Genomic DNA, 19,484 nt, shown 5'->3' on the forward strand with positions numbered 1-19,484 from the left:
GATGGCCTTCCCGCTGAGGTATTCACAAAGTTTGCCGATTGGTGGCTCTTGCCCCTTGCAAAATTGTTCTCTTTTATCGATCTGCATGGCTCCATCCCTGACTCTTGGCTTGACTCTATAATTATCCCAATATACAAAAAGGGGGGGTTGGAGTTACCAGAAAACTTCCGCCCCATTAGTTTATTATCTACAGTGGGCAAATTGTATGCAAAACATTTAGAACTCCGATTAACTGACTGGATGCGCCTAGGCAACATCATAGGTCCTGAACAGATTGGCTTCTCCAAAGGCAAATCTGCTATGGATCACTGCTGCACTCTGGCCTTCCTTGCTGAAAAATATATGCATACCGGGTCAAAAAAATTATATGCTGCCTTCATCGATTTGAAGGGTGCTTTTGATTCAATAGATAGAGCCCAACTATGGATCAAGCTTGGTTACCTGGGAATGGACCCTCGTTTGCTGTTTCTCTTGAGGAAACTTCATTCTAATACCTTTTGCCAAGTGAAATTTTCTTCTAGCGGTGACTTGACTAGTAAAATCCCAGTGTTAAAGGGGGTAAAACAAGGTTGTGTGCTGGCCCCACATCTTTTTAATTTATTTTTAACTGACCTGGCACAATTTTTGACCCCTATCAATGGTCATCCGCCTAAACTTGCAGGCCGAGCGGTCCCCTTATTACTTTATGCCGATGACACTACCATCCTCTCTTGTACAAGAGTGGGCCTGCAAAGGTATTTGAACGCCTTTTATGACTACTGTAATTGTAATTCACTTACTATCAATTATACCAAATCTAAAGTAGTTGTCTTTTCAAATTGCTGGGGCCCACAGAGATGGTTTATTGGCAATTCAACAATCGAGCAAACAAAAAATTTTAAATACTTGGGGATCACTTTTAACCACAAGTTAAGCTGGGTTTCACATCGTAACAACACCATCAACTTGGCTAAGTGTTCAGCTGCTCAAATTAAACAGTTTTTCTTTGCAAGGGGCAACCAATTAGTTCCAGCAGCTATTAAAGTATTCAAAGCCAAAACGCTTGCCCAAATCCTCTATGGTATCCCTATATGGATCTCAGCTTTTACCAGGAAAGTGGAGGGCATTCAAGCCTCATTCTTTAGACAAATTCTTGGTTTGCCAAAATGTGTGTCCTACTTTGCTCTCTGCTCTGAAGTGGGTCAGTCTTTGGTGGAGACAAAAGCCTGGATTGCAGTGTTTAAATTCTGGCTCAAAATTCATTTTAGAACAGATCCCAACAGCCTTCTTGATTGTATGAAAAGAGACCCATATATTTCGTCCTGGACAGCAGTGCTTCTGTCTAAACTCAATCAATTGGGGTTAGAGGTAGATGATTTTTCTACCTCTGAAGAGTCATATATCTTCAGATGTATTAAACTGAGACTGTGGGAATTGGAGGAAACGAAATTACGGCCAACTCTCCCTTATACTTGCTCTCCAGCTTCCTTAGGTCTTTATGCTTTTTGTGGCAAAATGCCCAATTATCTATCAGACCTAACCACTCCAAGTCATCGCAGGGCATTTATGTTGGCCAGACTAAACGCGTTTCCCTCCAAAGTTTTACAAGGGAGATATCAGCGAGTCCCTTTAGCCGACAGACTTTGCTCCTGTGGAGCGAATACCCCTGACTCAATCCAGCATATATTGCTTGATTGTTCTTTTTACCATAACCTCCGTAAAGATTTATTTGGCAAGCTTTCTTTTTCTCCAGATTTGTCTATTCTGCCACCCTGTTATTATTTATTGAGTGATACTGAGGGGGTGGTTAGTGAGGCTGTGGCAAAATTTCTGGCTGACATCCTTAAATTTAATTCTGAGCATGTTTGAATGTATCTGTAAGCACGGTTTTATTTTGATTTTATCTCCAATGTTTAAATTTTTATATTCTGTGTATTTTTATCTGAATCTATTATGCCATTAAAGGTTTGGTATGGTATGATATTGGATGGAAGACAGAAAGAGAGCCAGTGGAAAAAACAGAGACAAGGTGAAAGGATAGAGTTGAAAGGGATGAGATCAATACATTATATAACTAGAGAAAAGGGCTGGAGCCCTTCCTTCACCTTCCTGTTCCGCTTGTGAATCAGTCTACATTCCCTCTCATTACATCATATTGCAGTGTGGCCAGAGTAGCTAGCTTTAGCCCCCACCACAATGGTGTCCTCAAATGCATCCTTCTACTGCTCCCATGCAATCAGTTTATTTCCTTGAGGAATGATTAAGCAATGTACTTGGGGATACTGCTGAAATGAGTGTGCAACCTGCCCTCCATTTTAAGAATGAGTAGCCTGGGTCTCTGTGGCATTATACCCAGGAGGCACATTGTTTCTGTGTCAAGGTCACACCGCACATTCTTGGAGTTCTATTATCAGTACAAATGCCCTTCCTTCAAATTCCCTAGAGCAGTCATAATGGCAAACATTTTATTAGCAAACAATCTTCTACTGCGCTGGTTTCCACAGAACTCATTTTATGCAAACTAGTTTTGCTATTTTATGTAAATGTTTTGCATACTTTAACAATGGTTGTCCAATAGAAAATGATGACAATTTACAATGGAATCAACTGTCCAAATTAAATAATATGTAAAACGGTAAAGCCCTAAATGAAAAAAAGAGGCTTCTCTGAACAACATTAGATGGGGGCGCGTTACTGATGGGCATTTTCACACACACTAAATAACACATTTTCAATCCGCTTGCAGAGGATGTTGCAAATGGATCTTAACGTGGGAAATGGCAAAATCCACTTGCAAATGGTCACTGAAGTAGACTGAGACTGTATTATTTAGCATGTGTGAAAGCAGCTCAAGTTTTGTCAAGAACTAGGGCTGGGTCCCACCAATCCCTTCCACTAATGGCAAAAACCTCCTCTGGCAGAAGGAGCCTTCCAAGCAGCTTACACCAGGTAAAAGATCCTTCCACTACAGGAAAATGTTTCTGCCAGTGGATAGATCTATAGGATCCAACCCACTCTCTCCATGGGATCCTACCCACACAGTTCATGTCCATGGACATTAGGAGCAGACCTTGGGATAGCTTTGTTTGGGCAGGCCAGTTTTCCAGTACTCTACATTCTTGACTACTTTGAAGCTACTATACATATGGCAATCCTCTACATGTCAATAACTAAGAACATGTTAGCATTGCTCCAGGATAGCTGGTTAGCACTGGACAAGCAGGAACAATTCCTGAATTGATAAAGGCAGATTGTCATCACTGAGAACTTCATGCCTTCATGACGGAATTGAAATAAACTGTGCAGAATTAACAGTGTCATGGTTCTACTTATTTTCTGTAGCTGCCTATTTTCAGAGAGAAAAACAATGATTTACTATACAATACTGTACAAGGTTATTTTAGTGGCTATATTATTTTATCTTTTAAAAAATCCCTGAAGACTACTTTTCCAACATGCTGAGGCCACAGTCAAATGAATAATTAAGCCTTGTCGATTTCAGTGGGATTTAAGCATGATTAAATGTATGAGATTGTTGCCTATGACTGCAAACAAGCAGGGTTATACAACACTCAGGCTGAGAGTCAGTAACCTTACCACACAGTGTTGCTTAATTGCATCAGGATGCTTTGAATGCTCGGTTGAAATCCTAAAAGTAGCATCAGAAGTTCTAAACTAAAATGAGTCTTTGCTAGTAAAGTCCTAAGAACACTGGTATTCATTTGATAGGCCATTACTCAAGATTTCACACAATAGCAACTGCCCACCGGTCGAGAACATGTGTGCACTTAGTGTACTGATCTTTTCACTATGCTTAGAAGATGCTTTCATACATCCAATTTCCTCCCTGATATTGGTACTTTCCCCCCCTACAAAATGGCACCTAATTTGCCAGTAGGAGCATTAGATTTCTTCAAGTCTTTTTTTTTTTTAGCAGGAACTCCTTTGTATATTAGGCCACACACACTCAGTTTAGCCAATCCTCCAAGAGCTTACAGGGCTCTTAGTACAGGGCCTATTGTAAGCTCCAGGAGGATTGGCTACATCAGGGGTGTGTGGCCTAATATGCAAAGGAGTCCCTGCTACAAAAAAAAAAAAAGACCTGGATTTCTTAATTAGACATTGAATAGCCTGGTTTCTTCATCCTGGGCTTCATATGATGCCTCTGCTGGTACATACTAGCGTGCATCCAGTCATCTGTGGACTCTGAAAGCAGGATTTTTCCTGTTGCTAACCTTTGAGTTCTGTACTGAAATTCGGTTCCTGGGGTCAGGAGACCCTCAGAAATAGCATAAGGAACAAAGTGGTCTGTAGTGGAAGGGGTGAATCAGCAGAAATCAAACTCCCATTTTTTTTTTTACAAACAGACATACTGTTCCATTGGCGGAACTGTGTGGCTGAAAATGTGCCAGTGAGCTTTAAATCTGGGTGACACCTGGAAGCAATATTATATAGCTTTGAAAAGAACATTCATATTTAGAATTGTTTAGCAGGTTCTTTTATGTATGATAGGTATAATTTTGAAGTGTTTCCCAAAATTGGTTGGGCTATGCCCTACATTTGCTTCCGCTGGTGGAATTTCTTTAAAAGCACACTGATTGCATCTTGATGGGTCTGGTCAAGTGAAAGCCGATACTTCATTCATAGGAGTTTTAATGTTTCTTGGACAGCTCACTCTAAAAAAAACTTATTTGGAAACTGGTCCTTAATATCAACTTAAAGGAGTTTTGGAAATTCAGTGCTTTCAGGGTTTTTTTTTTTAAAGGTTACTTATTTCTCTATTTAAGCAAAGCAGATATTGCCACCTACCTTTCGGGAATGGATTTCTTTCACATACAATGGAAGTAGAAATTCAGATATACCTTCGAGTCGAATTCCTTTCTTGGTGACTCTCAGATTCCCCATTCCATCCTAGAAGCAATAATATACAAATGTGTGTATATGTGGCTCACTCAGGCAGCTAAGCACTCTATGCGATGCATCACTCACTTCCATCAAGCCTCAGGTTTAGAAGGTTAATGCTAAGAGCAATGAGTGTTGGTAAGAGTGAAAACATCCATCTGATTACATAAAAGAGATGCTGTTAAATACAAGATTTTTGATTGGTGCTTTGCTTATTGGCAACATATTTAAACATCCTTCTATTCAGATCATTTTCGACATATAGTGTTCTATACCATGGGCCTAGTTCATAAAATTCTATGTTGCTTAATGTTTTCAACCTTGTATAAGAGCACTTAATAAGGACCCCCCTCAATCTGATAAAAGCTAACATCTTTACGTTTACCTTGAAACTGAACTGTCAAATATGTGAAAAGTTCATGAGCAGCAAGTAAAACCTTTGTAAACTCCAAATGGTATTTAAATTCTGAAGCTTTGGAAAGGACACAGATTCCTCTCCTTAGTTCTATGAATTTACTCCAGCACTGAGATAACATTTTGGACATTTGTTACTTTCTTGGCTGGGGAAAGTGTCTTGTGTATTGGAACAGAACATGAACCAGTTCTGTATAATGCCAGACTTAGGCCAGAGGGACCTGAGTTCAAATCCCTAATCAACCATAAAGTTCAAAACCAGCTCAAGTAGCAGTTATGTTTGCTTCAACAACGTTTGTGTACAATAAGCGCAGAAACATTTGACCATTGCTCCATGATCACTGGTTAGCATGGGAATACTAGAAAGAATTCAATAATTGAACAAAGTAGATTGTCTAGAACAGACCTTTGAGAATTTCATTCCCATACAACGGAATCAAAATAAACTGTTTTGCTCTGTAGAATTTACAATGTCATGATTTAATGGATTCTTTATAATTGACTAACCAGATTTTTTTTAAGCACTAATCCAGGCTGCTTTGGCAATTATATAATTTTCTCTTTTAAAAAGTATTTTCTAAGGAATATTTTCCCCACATACTAAGGCTGCAATCAAATTAATGCTTTGGCTCACCTTGATTTTGGTGGGGCTTAAGCATATTTAAACTCATGGAACTGTAGTTTATGACAGCAAACAGGCATGGTTATGGCCAGGCTAACAATACAATATATAGGTTAAGCAAACTGGTGATATAAAGGTAAAGGTAGTCCCTTGTGCAAGCACTAGTTGTTTTTTACTCCGGGATGACGTTGCTTTCACAACGTTTTCATGGCAGACTTTTTACGGGGGGGGGGGGGGGGTTGCCATTGCCTTTTCCAGTCATCTGCACTTTCCTCCCAGCAAGCTGGGTAATCATTTGACCGACCTTGGAAGGATGGAAGGCTGAGTCAACCTGGAGCCAGCTATTTAAACCAGCTTCCGCTAGGATCGAACTCAGGTCGTGAACAGAGGGCTCCGACTGCAGTACTGCAGCTTTACCACTCTGCACCATGGGGCTCTTAAACTGGTGATATATAGCTGTTTAAAGTGCATCCAATATATTCCTGGGCACATTCTGGGGAGCCAGAACCAATCTGAATTACCCAGTATGTATTACTGTCGCTATATAATAATAATAATAATAATAACTTTTATTTCTATCCTGCCCTCCCCGCCTAGGCGGCTCAGGGCGGCTAACAACAACTTACACATTAACATAATTAATAAAACTTTAAATTTAACAGTTAAAATTAAACATAAAAACCAGTCAGTTAAGTTACAAGCTATAAGAAACATCCTCAGCTACCACACAGTGCAGAACCCTTGGTAGAATTACATTGTAGCTGTGGCAAACATGATGGAGTCATATATTTTGAAATAATTATTGTGGGGTGAGAATGTGGGCAAATTATTACTGCTCAACTCATGCTAGAATTTTTGTGAGAATCAAACACATTATCCCATTATGTTGTCTTGAGCTCTTTGGAGGGTATGAGGGATGCAGCAAAATAAAGCTATGGCACTCTGAAGACAGGGCCAGATCAAGGCCAGCTGATGCCCTAAGCACAGCCCAACAATGGTGCCCCTCAGCCCTTCCATTGCTTAACTGACAAGACATGAAGGTTCAGTAAGTGCTGAAGGTGAAATAAGAGATTTTAAAAAAAAAATCAGTGTTCTTCCAGGCCATTCTCTAAGTCAGACCCCACAAGTATTCCAAATGTAAACTTTAAGTTAATTTAACACTTATCACGACTTTCCTCTTAATGTCTGTAATGCTGCCACCGGGAATTTAATTCCAAACACTGTGTTTAACATTCCCCACAGAATTGTGCCCAAGTTCTAAGGCTTCTTCATTGGGCTATGTGGCCCTGAGGACTCTTACATTATACCCAGGGGTCGCTTTGCAGAAAAATAGGTGGTGGAGCTCATCCGGGGATTGTTATGCAGTTGCAAGACTATTCAATGGACAAGGAGGTGGAACTCTCAGAAGGAGAAGGTGGAACTCTCAGACAGGTTCAGGAGCTGTGCTCCTGTGAGCTCCCACTGAATCTGAGGTCTGATTATATTAATATATTAATCCAGGTTTTAATAAAACAAAATAAAACTTTATTTGTATATGAAACACATTGGTTTAAGGATGTATAACTACTTATACTTCCAGTGGATGAAACACTGGAAATTAATAACTACTAACTCAGGCGTCACACTCATTCACTTCACAACCACTCCTTACTCTCAAACCCTTCATTCTAACACACTCTTATAATACTTTGACAGTATCAAGGTTGATTCAATTTAGCCACTAATATGTACTCTTACTATTATCAGTCTCTTCTTTAGAAACTTTGATGTCTTTCGCAGCTTTTAATGGGTTTCTAACCAGGAGACTGTGGGTTCTATAGACTGCTGTTTGACCGTGGCTGACACGCAAAACTGCTGACACTCTGCTGAGAGTTAACTGCTGACTGACTTTTCTCTCTTTCCACACATGCTTCTTAGCTCTTCCTTCAGTCACCAATCACTCGCCTCACTCACTCATCCTCCTCTTTCATTCCCTTTCTCTACCGCAACTTACCAACAATTAAAGGAACACACATATATAAATTCAAACCTCCCAGATTCCTGGCTTAACTCCATAATTGTTCCCATTTATAAAAAAGGTAATTTTTTAAATCTTTTCCTAAATGATATGGCACAATATCTTAGTTCCATAAATGGGCACCTACCTAAGTTAAATGATCTCTCAGTCCCAGTATTATAGTGTGTTGATGATACAACTATACTTTCCTGCACAAGAGTTGGCCTGCAGCGATATCTGAAAGCTTTTAACAACTACTGCCAGCTTAACTCACTTGCTATAAACTATTCCAAATCTAAGGTTGTGGTCTTTTCTAAAAGTTGGCAACCACAAAAATGGTATAAAGGCAAGCAGGAAACGAGCAATCCAAATGCTTTAAATATTTGGGCATAACTTTTAATTACAATCTCAAATTGACAGTTCATTGTGACAGAATAATAAATATAGCTAGTTGCTCTTCATCTCAAATTAAACAGTTTTATTATAGAAAAGGTAACCAATGTTTGCCTGCTGCAATCAGAGCTTTTAACGCTAAAACACTATCACAAATTTTGTATGGTATCCCTCTGTGGATTAATGCTCTGAAACAAAAAATAGAAAATATACAGGCTGCATTTCTGCGACAACTTTTAAGAATCCCCAACTGTGTTCCTTATTTTGTAATCTGTTCAGAAACAGGCCAATCTCTGATTGAAACAAAAGCTTGGACTCTAACTTTTAAATATTGGTTACAGATATTTTTTAGGGCTGAACCAGCTAGCCTGCTCAACTACTTAAAAAAGAGACCCTTATAATGCTGCTTGGCAAGATGGAATCATGTTGAAACTCAAACACATGGGAATCGCAATTGATGATCTATTTTCATCTGATGAATCTTATAATTTTAGATTTATCAAACAGAGATTCTTAGATCTAGAATTTCATAAACTGTGTCCTGTCCAATTTTATACTTGCCCTCCTGCATCACTTGGACTTGATCAGACGGCTAGGAAAATGGCCATTTATCTGTACTAGATAATCCGCAACATCGGAGAGTTTTTATGCTGGCTAGGATGAATGCATTTCTCTCCAATGTTCTCTATGGGAGATTTGTTCAAGTCCCCTTTAGCAAGAGACATTGTCTACGTGGGTCAAGCTCGCCAGATTCTATCCAACATATTTTATTGAACTGCCAACTGTATACTAATCTCGGGAAGGTTCTGTTAGATAGTTTTGCCTTACTGTCCTACAGTCAAGAAAATAGGATTGATTGCCGTTTTCTACTAAATGACAACATAATCGATATCACAAAAGCTGTTGCCAAATTCTTGGCTGAAATTGTCAAAAACTATTCTAAGTAGGTTTTATTGTGATCTTAATCTTAGTATAGCCTTTTATGCTTTGAACAGACATATCTGATAGTTGTTTGTTTGACAAGTCTCTGTACATCTCTTTTCGTTATGCCAATAAAGGTGTGATTGGATTGGAAGTTCAAACCATTACAACACCAAATAGCACCTTCCTTTGGTGCCCTAAGTATGTGCTTATTTTGCTTAATAGTTGATTCAGGGCTGTACGAAGAGAGAATATTTTCTGATACCATGTGACTCCTTTCAACCATCTTTTGGTGCGGAAGGATAGTGCTTACAAGTCAGTGCAAGTAAAGAACATTCATAAAAATTCAACATCGGCAGTAGCAGATTTATTGACATGACAGCATTTGTGAGATGGAGCCCACTTCATCAGATGTTGCACACGTCAAGAGATCTGCTAGTCATTATGGTACCACAAGATTCCTTTTGGGTTTTGCTAGAACAGCTACTGTGCTGGACTTGGCAAACAACCTAATTTTGCTGTCATGAGAAATGTGGAAACAGTTTCAGAATCCACATTTTTAATGTGACACTTCACTCACTATATAAACTGGAATATGTTATACTTGTTGGCAGTCTTGAGTGTGTGGATTTTCATAGGCTTCACAGATTAAATAAGCTGTCAGCTATCAAATACTAATTATCATGGCATGATCTATCAAATGCTGTCAGATAGTAAAACATCATACATCAACTATTAAATGCCATCTTATGTTAAATATTATTACATGCCAAACATCAAATACTGTGAAATATTATGGATGAGCGCCTTTCAAAGTATTTTCCAGGAATTTGGAGTTTTTTGAAACTATGGATGGATGTTGTTGTGAGCCTGCTTCTTCTCTCTCCTTTCCTCAGGGGCATGAGCATGGAAGCAATCCCTCATCCTCCTTCCCTCCCCCAGCTATTGTAGGGTGAGGCAATTTTCCATGTCTGTTTTTGCTTCCAATTTGCCCCTGCTGAGAGACTTGGCACCATAGCAAGCCACAGCCTTGGCTCCAGTGAGGGGGAGTGGCATCCCTGTGGTGGGAAAGGGAAGAGGGAAGCATCTACCCCACAGTGTGTGTGTGTGTGGGGGGGGAGAAGATGGCATTGAAGTCATTTGCTAAGGGTGTCAAAAATCCTTGGACTGACCCTAGTGGTCCCTGGGGATATTTCAAATGGGGTTGTATTCAGGTTGGTAATAGTGAGTTTTGTGGAACATTAAGGGGGAGAGTGAGACTGGCACACTTAAAGTAATACTGTATAAAATGCATTGAGATGTTAATAGAATAGCAGTTGTTACCCTCCACTTTGACAACTATTTCATCATTAGAGTAATATAAAAATGTATTATAAATGGTTAGAAAGAAAAGCTACCAGTAGGATTTATGAACTGTATTTAATCCACTGGGACTTAAATTTATTTAATCTATCAGGATACAGCAAGATCCTTGAGAAAGCTATTTCTTTGTTCATGAAAAAAGTTAAATCATGACTCTGAGAAAGCAACACAGTGCAAAAAGTAATGACTTCATGGAATCAATCAACCTAATCATGCTAACACCATGGAATTTTTAAACTTCTGGTTTTGGAAAACGTGGGTGCTGATATTTTTAATGGCCTTTAACAAGGATTGTCTATATAGGACTTCAAATGTAAAATACTGTCAAGCAAGCACAAACATATGCTGCATGGGTGCAGGATTTTCATTCTATTCTTTTACAGTCAGCATGCTAAAATCCTCTCAAACTACAATGGCATGGATAATGCCTGAAGAATATTACTTTTTTGTTATCAGATAAACCTAATTGAATATAATAGTATTTTATACAGACCATTACGCAGAACAGACAATCTAGGCATGCTACAAAGCTTGCTTTCTATAATATATTTCTGAGCATTCTGCTAAAGATAGGAATGTTTAAACCTCATATAGTAAGGGAAAAAAAGAGGAAACATGACTTACTCATGCAGCACATTTCATGGATTTTAGAAAATATATAAAACTGCTCGCGTATTAACACAACTCACACAAACATCTGAAAGTATAGGCATGCAATAAGTCATGCAAATATGTAAGTCAATCTACAACAGAGTGCATGGGATGGAAGTTCAGGTGAGATGTTACAATTAACATATGTCTGCTGCCAAAAATGGAAGCAGCGTGACTAGTCCCCTTCTCTCCTGCATCTAGAACAATTTACCTCTGCCTTGATGTCAGAATGTCATATGCTTTAAGGCCCATAGTCAGGATTTTAAAAGTTGGGGGCACTTAGCAGCTCCCCTCCTGTGGTCACTGCTGCTGTGTCTCAGGGTGCTCAAATAAGGGTGCCTGACCTTCCCTCTCACCCATTCCCTCCGGATGCTGCCACCACCGCTTGAGGGGCCACAGGGGTGAAAACTGAGAGGCAGAGGCTGCCTCTTTCCTCCCCCCATGGGCCCTTTAAATGGTGTGAGAGGGGCAGCAGCTGCTCCTGGGTACCCCTCTTGTGCAATTTAAATTGCGGGGAGGAAGGATGGGGTGGCCCCCAGTCTCTCAGTTTTCACCCCTGCAGTAGTAGCAGGGGGAGAACGGGAATATCAGTGGCACCTGAGTTGGGGCATCTGACATAAAGTTGGGGCAGGGCCCCCACAGCCCCCCCTGTTGTCACAGGCCTGTATGCTTTCCTATTTATTTATTTTATTTCACTTATATCCCGTTCTCCCCACCGAGGTGGACTCAGGGAGGCTCACACAGACATGCATGTGCATGATTCAATGTAATAGTACAGCATTAAAACCATAAAAAGTAGAGTAAAATAGACATAAAATACATAAAAAAATGTTTCGGTGCCATGATCTTACATTTTCTAATTTTATAGTTCTCTGTACAGCAGATCTTAAGTTCTCCTTTCTGCAACTGCTATACAGCAGATTGGTGGTGGTGGTTCACATGTTGCTATAAACCGTAGTGGCCAACAGCCTAGTTCACAAATCCCTGGTGGAAGAGTGCCATCTTACAGGTCCTGCAGAACTGTATGAGCTCTCGCAGGGCCCTGACCTCTTCCGGCAACTCATTCCACTAGCTTGGGGCCACTACAGAGAAGGCTCTGGCTCTAGTTGACATGAGTCTGGCCTCCTTAGGGCCGGGGATTGTAAGTAGATTTTGTGATCCAGACCGAAGTGCTCTCCAGGTAACATGTGGGGAAAGGCGGTCCCTCAGGTATGCAGGCCCCTGGCCATATAGGGCCTTAAAGGTAAGAACCAACACCTTGAAACGAACCTGGTATGCAATAGGCACCCAGTGCAGCGCTTTCAGCACAGGTTGAATGTGTTCCTATGCTACCCTGATGGCCCGGCAGGGGAACATGGAACATTATGATGTAAAGATACAAGGGAAAGTTTCACTAGATCTTATGAAGTAGACAAAAAATACTAGATGCAATTCTGCTTGGGTAGTTGTTAATAATAATAATAATAATAATAATAATAATAATAATAATAATAATAATAATAATAATAATAATAATAATAATAATAATAAATTTTATTTATATCCCGCCCTCCCCGCCTAGGTGCCCTCCCCGCCTAGTTGCTCTGCATTTACTATACTCTATAGGTTGGCCATTCGTACATCTTTCCCTAGGTTACCAAATCCTATGTTTTCTGTATAGGATACTATAAAGACAATCCTAGAAGGTACTGCAAATGGCTTTATATGAGATCAGTACTCTGGCATTAACAGATTAATGTATCATTATTATTTATACACACAGCACCCCTAATGTGAATGATTTATATAGTGATTAAAATATTTCTATCCCACATTTCCTTGTGTCACTAGGTGGTGTGATAGCTCCAAGAGTTCAAGATGGGTCCCTGCCCTGAGCAGCTGACAATCTGAAGCCTGATATAAAGGAAACAACAAAGGGAGGAGAGAGAGAGATAGTGGGGAATGCCTCTGTACTTGGAAGATACCTGTACAACTTTGTCAAGCACTGAAAACTCTTGGCTAATAGCCTAACAAGTCTATGTTCCAAAATGATAAGAAGAAAATTTATGAAAGCAATTACTAGGAAAGAAGAGCAACTATTTTTAGCTCTGTTCACAGACAAATAATATTTTTCAGCAGGTAAATGTGAAGAATGATACAAATATCACACCATGAAGCCCATACAGATGTCACCAACTGCTCACATCTGCTCAGTAGGCACAATCCATTATAATACCCAGGACAGCCACAGGACAGATCTACTCCCTTAAACTATTTCAGGTAGTGTGTCAGTCTGTAGCCCTAAGATATTGTCATCAAGATAGGGTAAAATAGTTGCCTATCATTCTAGTCTTAATAGAAATATTCCACACAGAAATACTGTATGCTATATTCTACACAAAACCCAAGAGAAATGTGTGTATGTGTGTGTGTGTGTATGTGTGTGTGTGTGTGTGTATATAATGTGTGTGTATATATGGACGCCTGAATATACCCTGTTCCACAACTTTTAATCCACTGCTGCTAGATGGTGCTGACTACACATAAAGGATTGGTCAGTAGGGTCCCCAAGACTTCTGTCTGGACAACAGAGTAGCCTCAGAGAATACAGAGGCTACTAATCTCTAGTCTGTACAATTCTTCCTGTTGTTTCTTGTTTCCTGTGAAATATGAGCCTTCTGAGCAGTTGCCTCACAACAAAGCATTTGGGTAAACAATGGCATAATTGGTGTTTGGTGTCTGACATATCTTGATACCATAATGCTGGCTTTTCTTCAAAATCAATACTGCAAAATTATTTGATGCTGATGCTGGATAACATGAATTATTGCTTTTGTGCTTAAGCAATCACAATACCTTCAAAAATGAAATTATCCTTCACATATCATCCATAATTGGCAACGAATCAAAACCAACACTAAGAGTTTGTTCAAACCATAGTTTGAAAATTCATTTTTTAAATAAAAAAGACAAGATACTAGATTTGAGTTTCTCAGCATTGATAAATAAAAATATTTTTTTTAAAAAAGCTTGTGCTAGAGAATAAATAACAATTTGTGTGTAGCATTATAAAACTCCTGGGATTTTAATGAACAAGGCTTTGGATACTAAGAGAGCCATTTTGGCCTCACTGATTTCTTGTGTGATTCCAATCTGTACTCACAGTACAGATTCAATAGGGTTAAACACAACATACCAAGATTAGTGAAGTTCGTTAAAGCACATCTGGGCAAGGAAAAGATCATGATATAGGACAAGGAACCAAATTTGTTGAACCCCTAGATACTTTCAGAATTTTGAGAACAAGGAATGAGTGCCAAAATGGCTGACAAGATGTATGGGAGGTAACCACTATAATGCTGGGACAGTACAAAAACCAAACATCATCCGGTTCTTCTGTTCCAGTGAGATGGAGGAAAGTCAGAGTTGGCTCTTTAATTTGAGGAAGGAAGACCTTGAGAAACCCATCAGCAGACGCCATGGTGTCCTTGGGCACTCTGCTGGGAGTCACTGGTATAGAGGCTCATCATCAACATTATCATCATCATGGCTCTTTTTTCTAGCAAGAGTCACTCTGCATATTAGGCCACGCCCCCCAATGTAGCCAATCTTCCAAGAGCTTAGAGGGTTCTTAGTACAGGGCCTACTGTAAGCTCCAGGATGATTGGCTACATCAGGAGGGCTTGGCCTAATATGCAGAGGAGCTCCTGCTAGAAAAAGAGTCGTCATTGTCATCATCATCATCAAACAGATTGGTCACAGGTTCACCTACTCTCCCACCGGCTGAGCTGCCTATTGCTCAATCTCAGTGGAGAGCAACTCCACCCTCTAGCCCCAGAATAGACAAGGATTGAGCCACTGCTTCACAGAGGACAGAAAGAAACCCTTCTCTCAGTTGGCTGAGGAAGGGGGAGGAAGGAAAGAACCAGGGAAAGCCTTCCCTCGATTGGCTGAGGGAGAAGGTAAGGTGGGAAAGAGCCAGAGAAAACCTTCCCTCAATTGGCTGAGGGCTCCTCCCTCTCCTCCTCTGGAAGGGAAACAGCCAGAGATGGGGGGAGGGAATGCCATCCCATGGTAGCAGACCAGATACAGAGAGAGAAGATACGGAGGGAAAGTGAGAGAGAGACTGAAGTCCTGTGCTTAAGATCAACAACATTATTAGAGAAAAACTGTTTGTCTGAAAGGTATTACTAAAGGCCTCTGAGGGGGAACTTATTGGGGACAGTCCTGACTAGGACTGCCAGTTCCAGGTTCATGGGAAATTCCTGGAGATTTTGTGGCAGAATTGGAGGAGGGCATAGGAGTTAGGTCTTCAGATTGGGGTCTGCCCAGTCCAGGTTCTTGCTGTGAAAACTGACTGGGTGATTTCAGAACAATCACAGGCTTTCAGCTTTCATAGGGTTGTTGTGCAGATCAAAGAGGGGAGAAGAGAATGACGTAAGCTGCATCGGTCCCCCCCACTGTGGATAAAGACTGTCCTTTTCCTTGGTAGAGGCTGCAGGGAGGGGAGAGGCAATGGAAAGTTAAAGTCAGAGTGGCAGATAAAGGGAAAAAGATAGGGTTGCCAACACCAGGTTAGGAAATTCCTGGAGATTTAAGGGGTGGAGTCTGGAGAGGGTGGGGTTTGAGGAGGGGTAGGACCTCAGACATGTACAATGCCATACACTCCAGTCTCCAAACCAGCTATTTCCTCCTGGGGAACTACTGTTGCTATTTCAGGTGAGGAGATCACTCAGAATTATAACTTTCTATCCAGATAGCAGAGATCAGCTCCCCTTGAGGTGGGGGAGAGTGAATGCCTTCACTTGTGTGGGTGGAAAGAAGGCAAAGGCGGGGGGCACTTGACCAAAGGCTTTTTCTAGAGCCCATTGTATTTTTTTTCTACAATGGGCCTTATTCTTATTTACCTAATAATTTCTCTCTGTATATTTAGGGATATGTTATGAAATACGAAGTATTATAGATGTTTAGATCATGTCATTTAGGCTGAAACATAACAACATAATGACTGCAGTCTTAATAGCCTCAGACTTGGAAAAGAAACATTATATATGTATGGACATACAAAAAAAAAAAAAAAGCCAGATTCAAATTTCATTCTTGTGTCATGTGAAAAACTTGAATTTTGTTCTTCAATATTGGAAGTAAAGCTATTTCTCTTAGAAAATTAGTTGTGTTTTTTTTATTTTAGTGGAACCTGTTTCTAGTTATAACTGTCAAGTCGACGGATTCAAGAATGAGTCAAAGTTGATACTAAGCCTTCATTTATTGATCACCGGTACTCTGGCGCAAGCCTCTAGCTTGCTAAGAATGAAACCAATACACTGATACATGGGTTTTAAGATACATTTCAAAAACATTCCTACGGGGGGGGGGGGGGCGGTTACAGGAGGAAACATTCACACACAACTACTAGATACTTTCTCAGGCGATGGCTAGCAAATGCCCTTGAATTGTTATGCAAGGCTTCCTCCCACCTCAGGCCCTGAGAAGGCGCTGGCTAGTTCCTTCACCCCAGTTACAAATCAAAATAAGAAAAGGGGGGAAGGGAAGCAACTAAGGTAGAACATTAGCAGCAGTGGATCCATTATGATTTTAACAGGGCCTATTGCTTAGGCCATCATCCCCAGTCTTAAGTCATTATTAGTCGATCTTGACAATAACACACTCCTGCTCCATGAACCTAATTGCTATAATCTTAGAAATTTGGAAGCCAAAGGGGAGGGGTCATTTTTCCCCATGAAAAAAACAGAAATTGAAGGGGAAAAATAAAATATATGCAATACTTAATGTCCTATCAAATCTAATTTTAAAGTTTTAACAAGATAAAATGTGTTATTTTAATTTACTTAGCATATACAATTGCAATATTTGACATACATACTGAATTAAAATGTCTTAGTTCTGTACAAGCAAAACTGCAAATATATGAAATACCTCAAAAAAGTGCAAGCCCTTTGCTGTCTTAAGCATATGTATTATGTACATTTATCTTGCTACCTGAAAAGTAGAAAAATAGGAATAAACAGAAAAGACAATCTTTTTTTGTTAAATAATTCAATTCTCAATGAAAAGTTCAGAGTTTACCTCTCAGGCTTTAGTGCAGTTTCTGCCCCATCTCCTGATTTTTAAAAAACTTTAGTTCAGCAAGCTAGAGCAACAAGTTACATAACCACAACTGTTTGAGGGAGAGTGAAAAGATCCTCCACAAGGGAAGAGTCGGGTCAAAAGGACAACTGTTGAGAAGCGATGAAAGCCCTGCATGCTCCCCTTGTGAAGATTAGGTATCCTTCTAGGTGCAGAAATGCATCTTGGCTTTCAGAACTGTATAAGCATTTCACTCACTCTAAAGGAGAAAATATTTCATAGCAGGATTTTTTTTCCAGTACTCCCTCAAATTTTTAATTTTTGTATTGAAAAATGGAGGAGGGGACTAGGAAAAAAATATGGAAAAGTGTGCTTCTTTTCTGAATCTTTCCAGTCCACCACCTCTCCCCACCCCAGCCTTCACACCTCTTTCCAAGATATCCTTAAGAACGTAAGGATGTAAGAGAAGCCCTCTTGGATCAGACCAATGGCCCATCCAGTACAACACTCTGTGACATACAGTGGCCAAAAAAAAGGTGCCCCCCAAGCACCAAGAATTTAGAGCATCACTGCTCCAGACAGAGAGTTCCAACAAAACGCTGTGACTAATAGTCACTGGTAGACCTCTGCTCCATATGTTTATCAAAAATGCTACAATCCTTCCAAATTTCAGATGTCCTCATTCTTTTGTTGTTGTTGTTCAGTCACACAGTTGAGTCCAACTCTTTGCAAACCCATGGACAAAGTCACACCAGGCCCTTATATCTTGCACCATCTTCCGAAGTCTGCTCAAATTCACGCTAGTTACATCAGTAACACTGTCCAGCCATCTCATCTTTCGCCACCCCCTTCTTCTTTTGCCTTCTGTCTTTCCCAGCATCAGGATCTTCTCCAGTGAGTGCTCCCTTCTCATTTGGTGGCCAAAGTACTTGTGCTTCAGTTTCAGCATCTGACCTTTCAGGGAACAGTCAGGGCTGATTTCCCTTAGGACTGACTGATTTGATCTTCTTGCAGTCCAAGGGACTCTCAAGATTCTTCTCCAGCACCATAGCTAGAAAACATCCATTCTTCTGCACTCGGCCTTCCTCATGGTCCAACTCTCATTCTACAACGTATTAAAACTCTCATTTGCAGAATGGACATTTCCTCAGTTTTCAAGAAACCTTCAGCAGGGGTTATGACAAAGATTTTATTGGGGGGGGGCGGAAATTAAACCCCGACTTACTCACCTATGCTCAGTATTTTCCTTGAACCATAACAATTAGGTCCAACCTGGTCCATCACCTTGAGATGTCAGGCTGGAGAATTACAGTACATAAAACACATCAAAATGGCAGTCCTAAGTACAGGAAGGAAGGAAGGAAGGAAGGAAGGAAGGAAGGAAGGAAGGAAGGAAGGAAGGAAGGAAGGAAGGAAGGAAGGAAGGAAGGAAGGAAGGAAGGAAGGTTGGTTCACTATGAAGGAAGGAAAAACAACAACCCTGTCCTGAAATACAACCTGGTGCTCAGTAATGTTAAATATTAATAAATACTAAACATGAAAAAATAAAATAGAAACTTTCTCAGGACTGACATGATATTCCTGCACTTAGTGAAGTGGTTAAGTGCGCGGATTCTTATCTTGGAGAACCAGATTTGATTCCCCACTCCTCCACATGCAGCTGTGGAATGGCCTTGGGTTAGCCATAGCTCTTGCAGAGCTTGTCCTTGAAAGGGCAGCTGCTGTGAGAGCTCTCTCAGCCCCACCCACCTCACAGGGTGTCTGTTGTAGGGGAAGGAGCTAAAGGAGATTGTAAGCCACTCTGAGACTCTGAGTCAGAGAGAAGGGCAAGGTATAAATCTGAGGTCGTCGTCTTCTTCTTTGATACTGGCAATTGGGGAAAGTATTTATTTAATTCTAAATATTTATAATTTGTAAGTGGGTCCCAAAATGTATAGTAAGTGCAGAAATGTGTCTCACATTTTTTATAAAGGCTTGAGAATCACTAGGCAAAGATAACATTTAGCCGGTGATTAAATGTGAGATTGTCTTGGACAGCAAAGTCAAGTCACAAGAAAACTATCAAATTCCCCACTGAGCAAGACAGAATTGTAGCATATATATTGTATGCATATTTCTAGCCACTAAATATATTTTACATATGTAATTTAACCTATCCTGGTGCAGCAATGTACTGTT

The 19,484-nt window shown here is 40.2% G+C and overlaps 1 protein-coding gene across 3 annotated transcripts in view; it reads right to left on the reverse strand.

The window, feature by feature from the left end:
• SGCZ (sarcoglycan zeta) overlaps positions 1 to 19,484 on the reverse strand; it is an 865,974-nt gene that overhangs the window by 203,452 nt on the left and 643,038 nt on the right. For all 3 annotated transcript variants that reach the window (XM_060246399.1, XM_060246400.1, XM_060246401.1), the window contains one exon: positions 4,789 to 4,890. In XM_060246399.1, the coding sequence (XP_060102382.1) occupies positions 4,789 to 4,890 (102 nt within the window). The remainder of the gene's footprint in view (positions 1 to 4,788; positions 4,891 to 19,484) is intronic.

This window comes from Heteronotia binoei, chromosome 9 (genome assembly GCF_032191835.1).
Source record: "Heteronotia binoei isolate CCM8104 ecotype False Entrance Well chromosome 9, APGP_CSIRO_Hbin_v1, whole genome shotgun sequence".
NCBI lineage: Eukaryota > Metazoa > Chordata > Lepidosauria > Squamata > Gekkonidae > Heteronotia > Heteronotia binoei.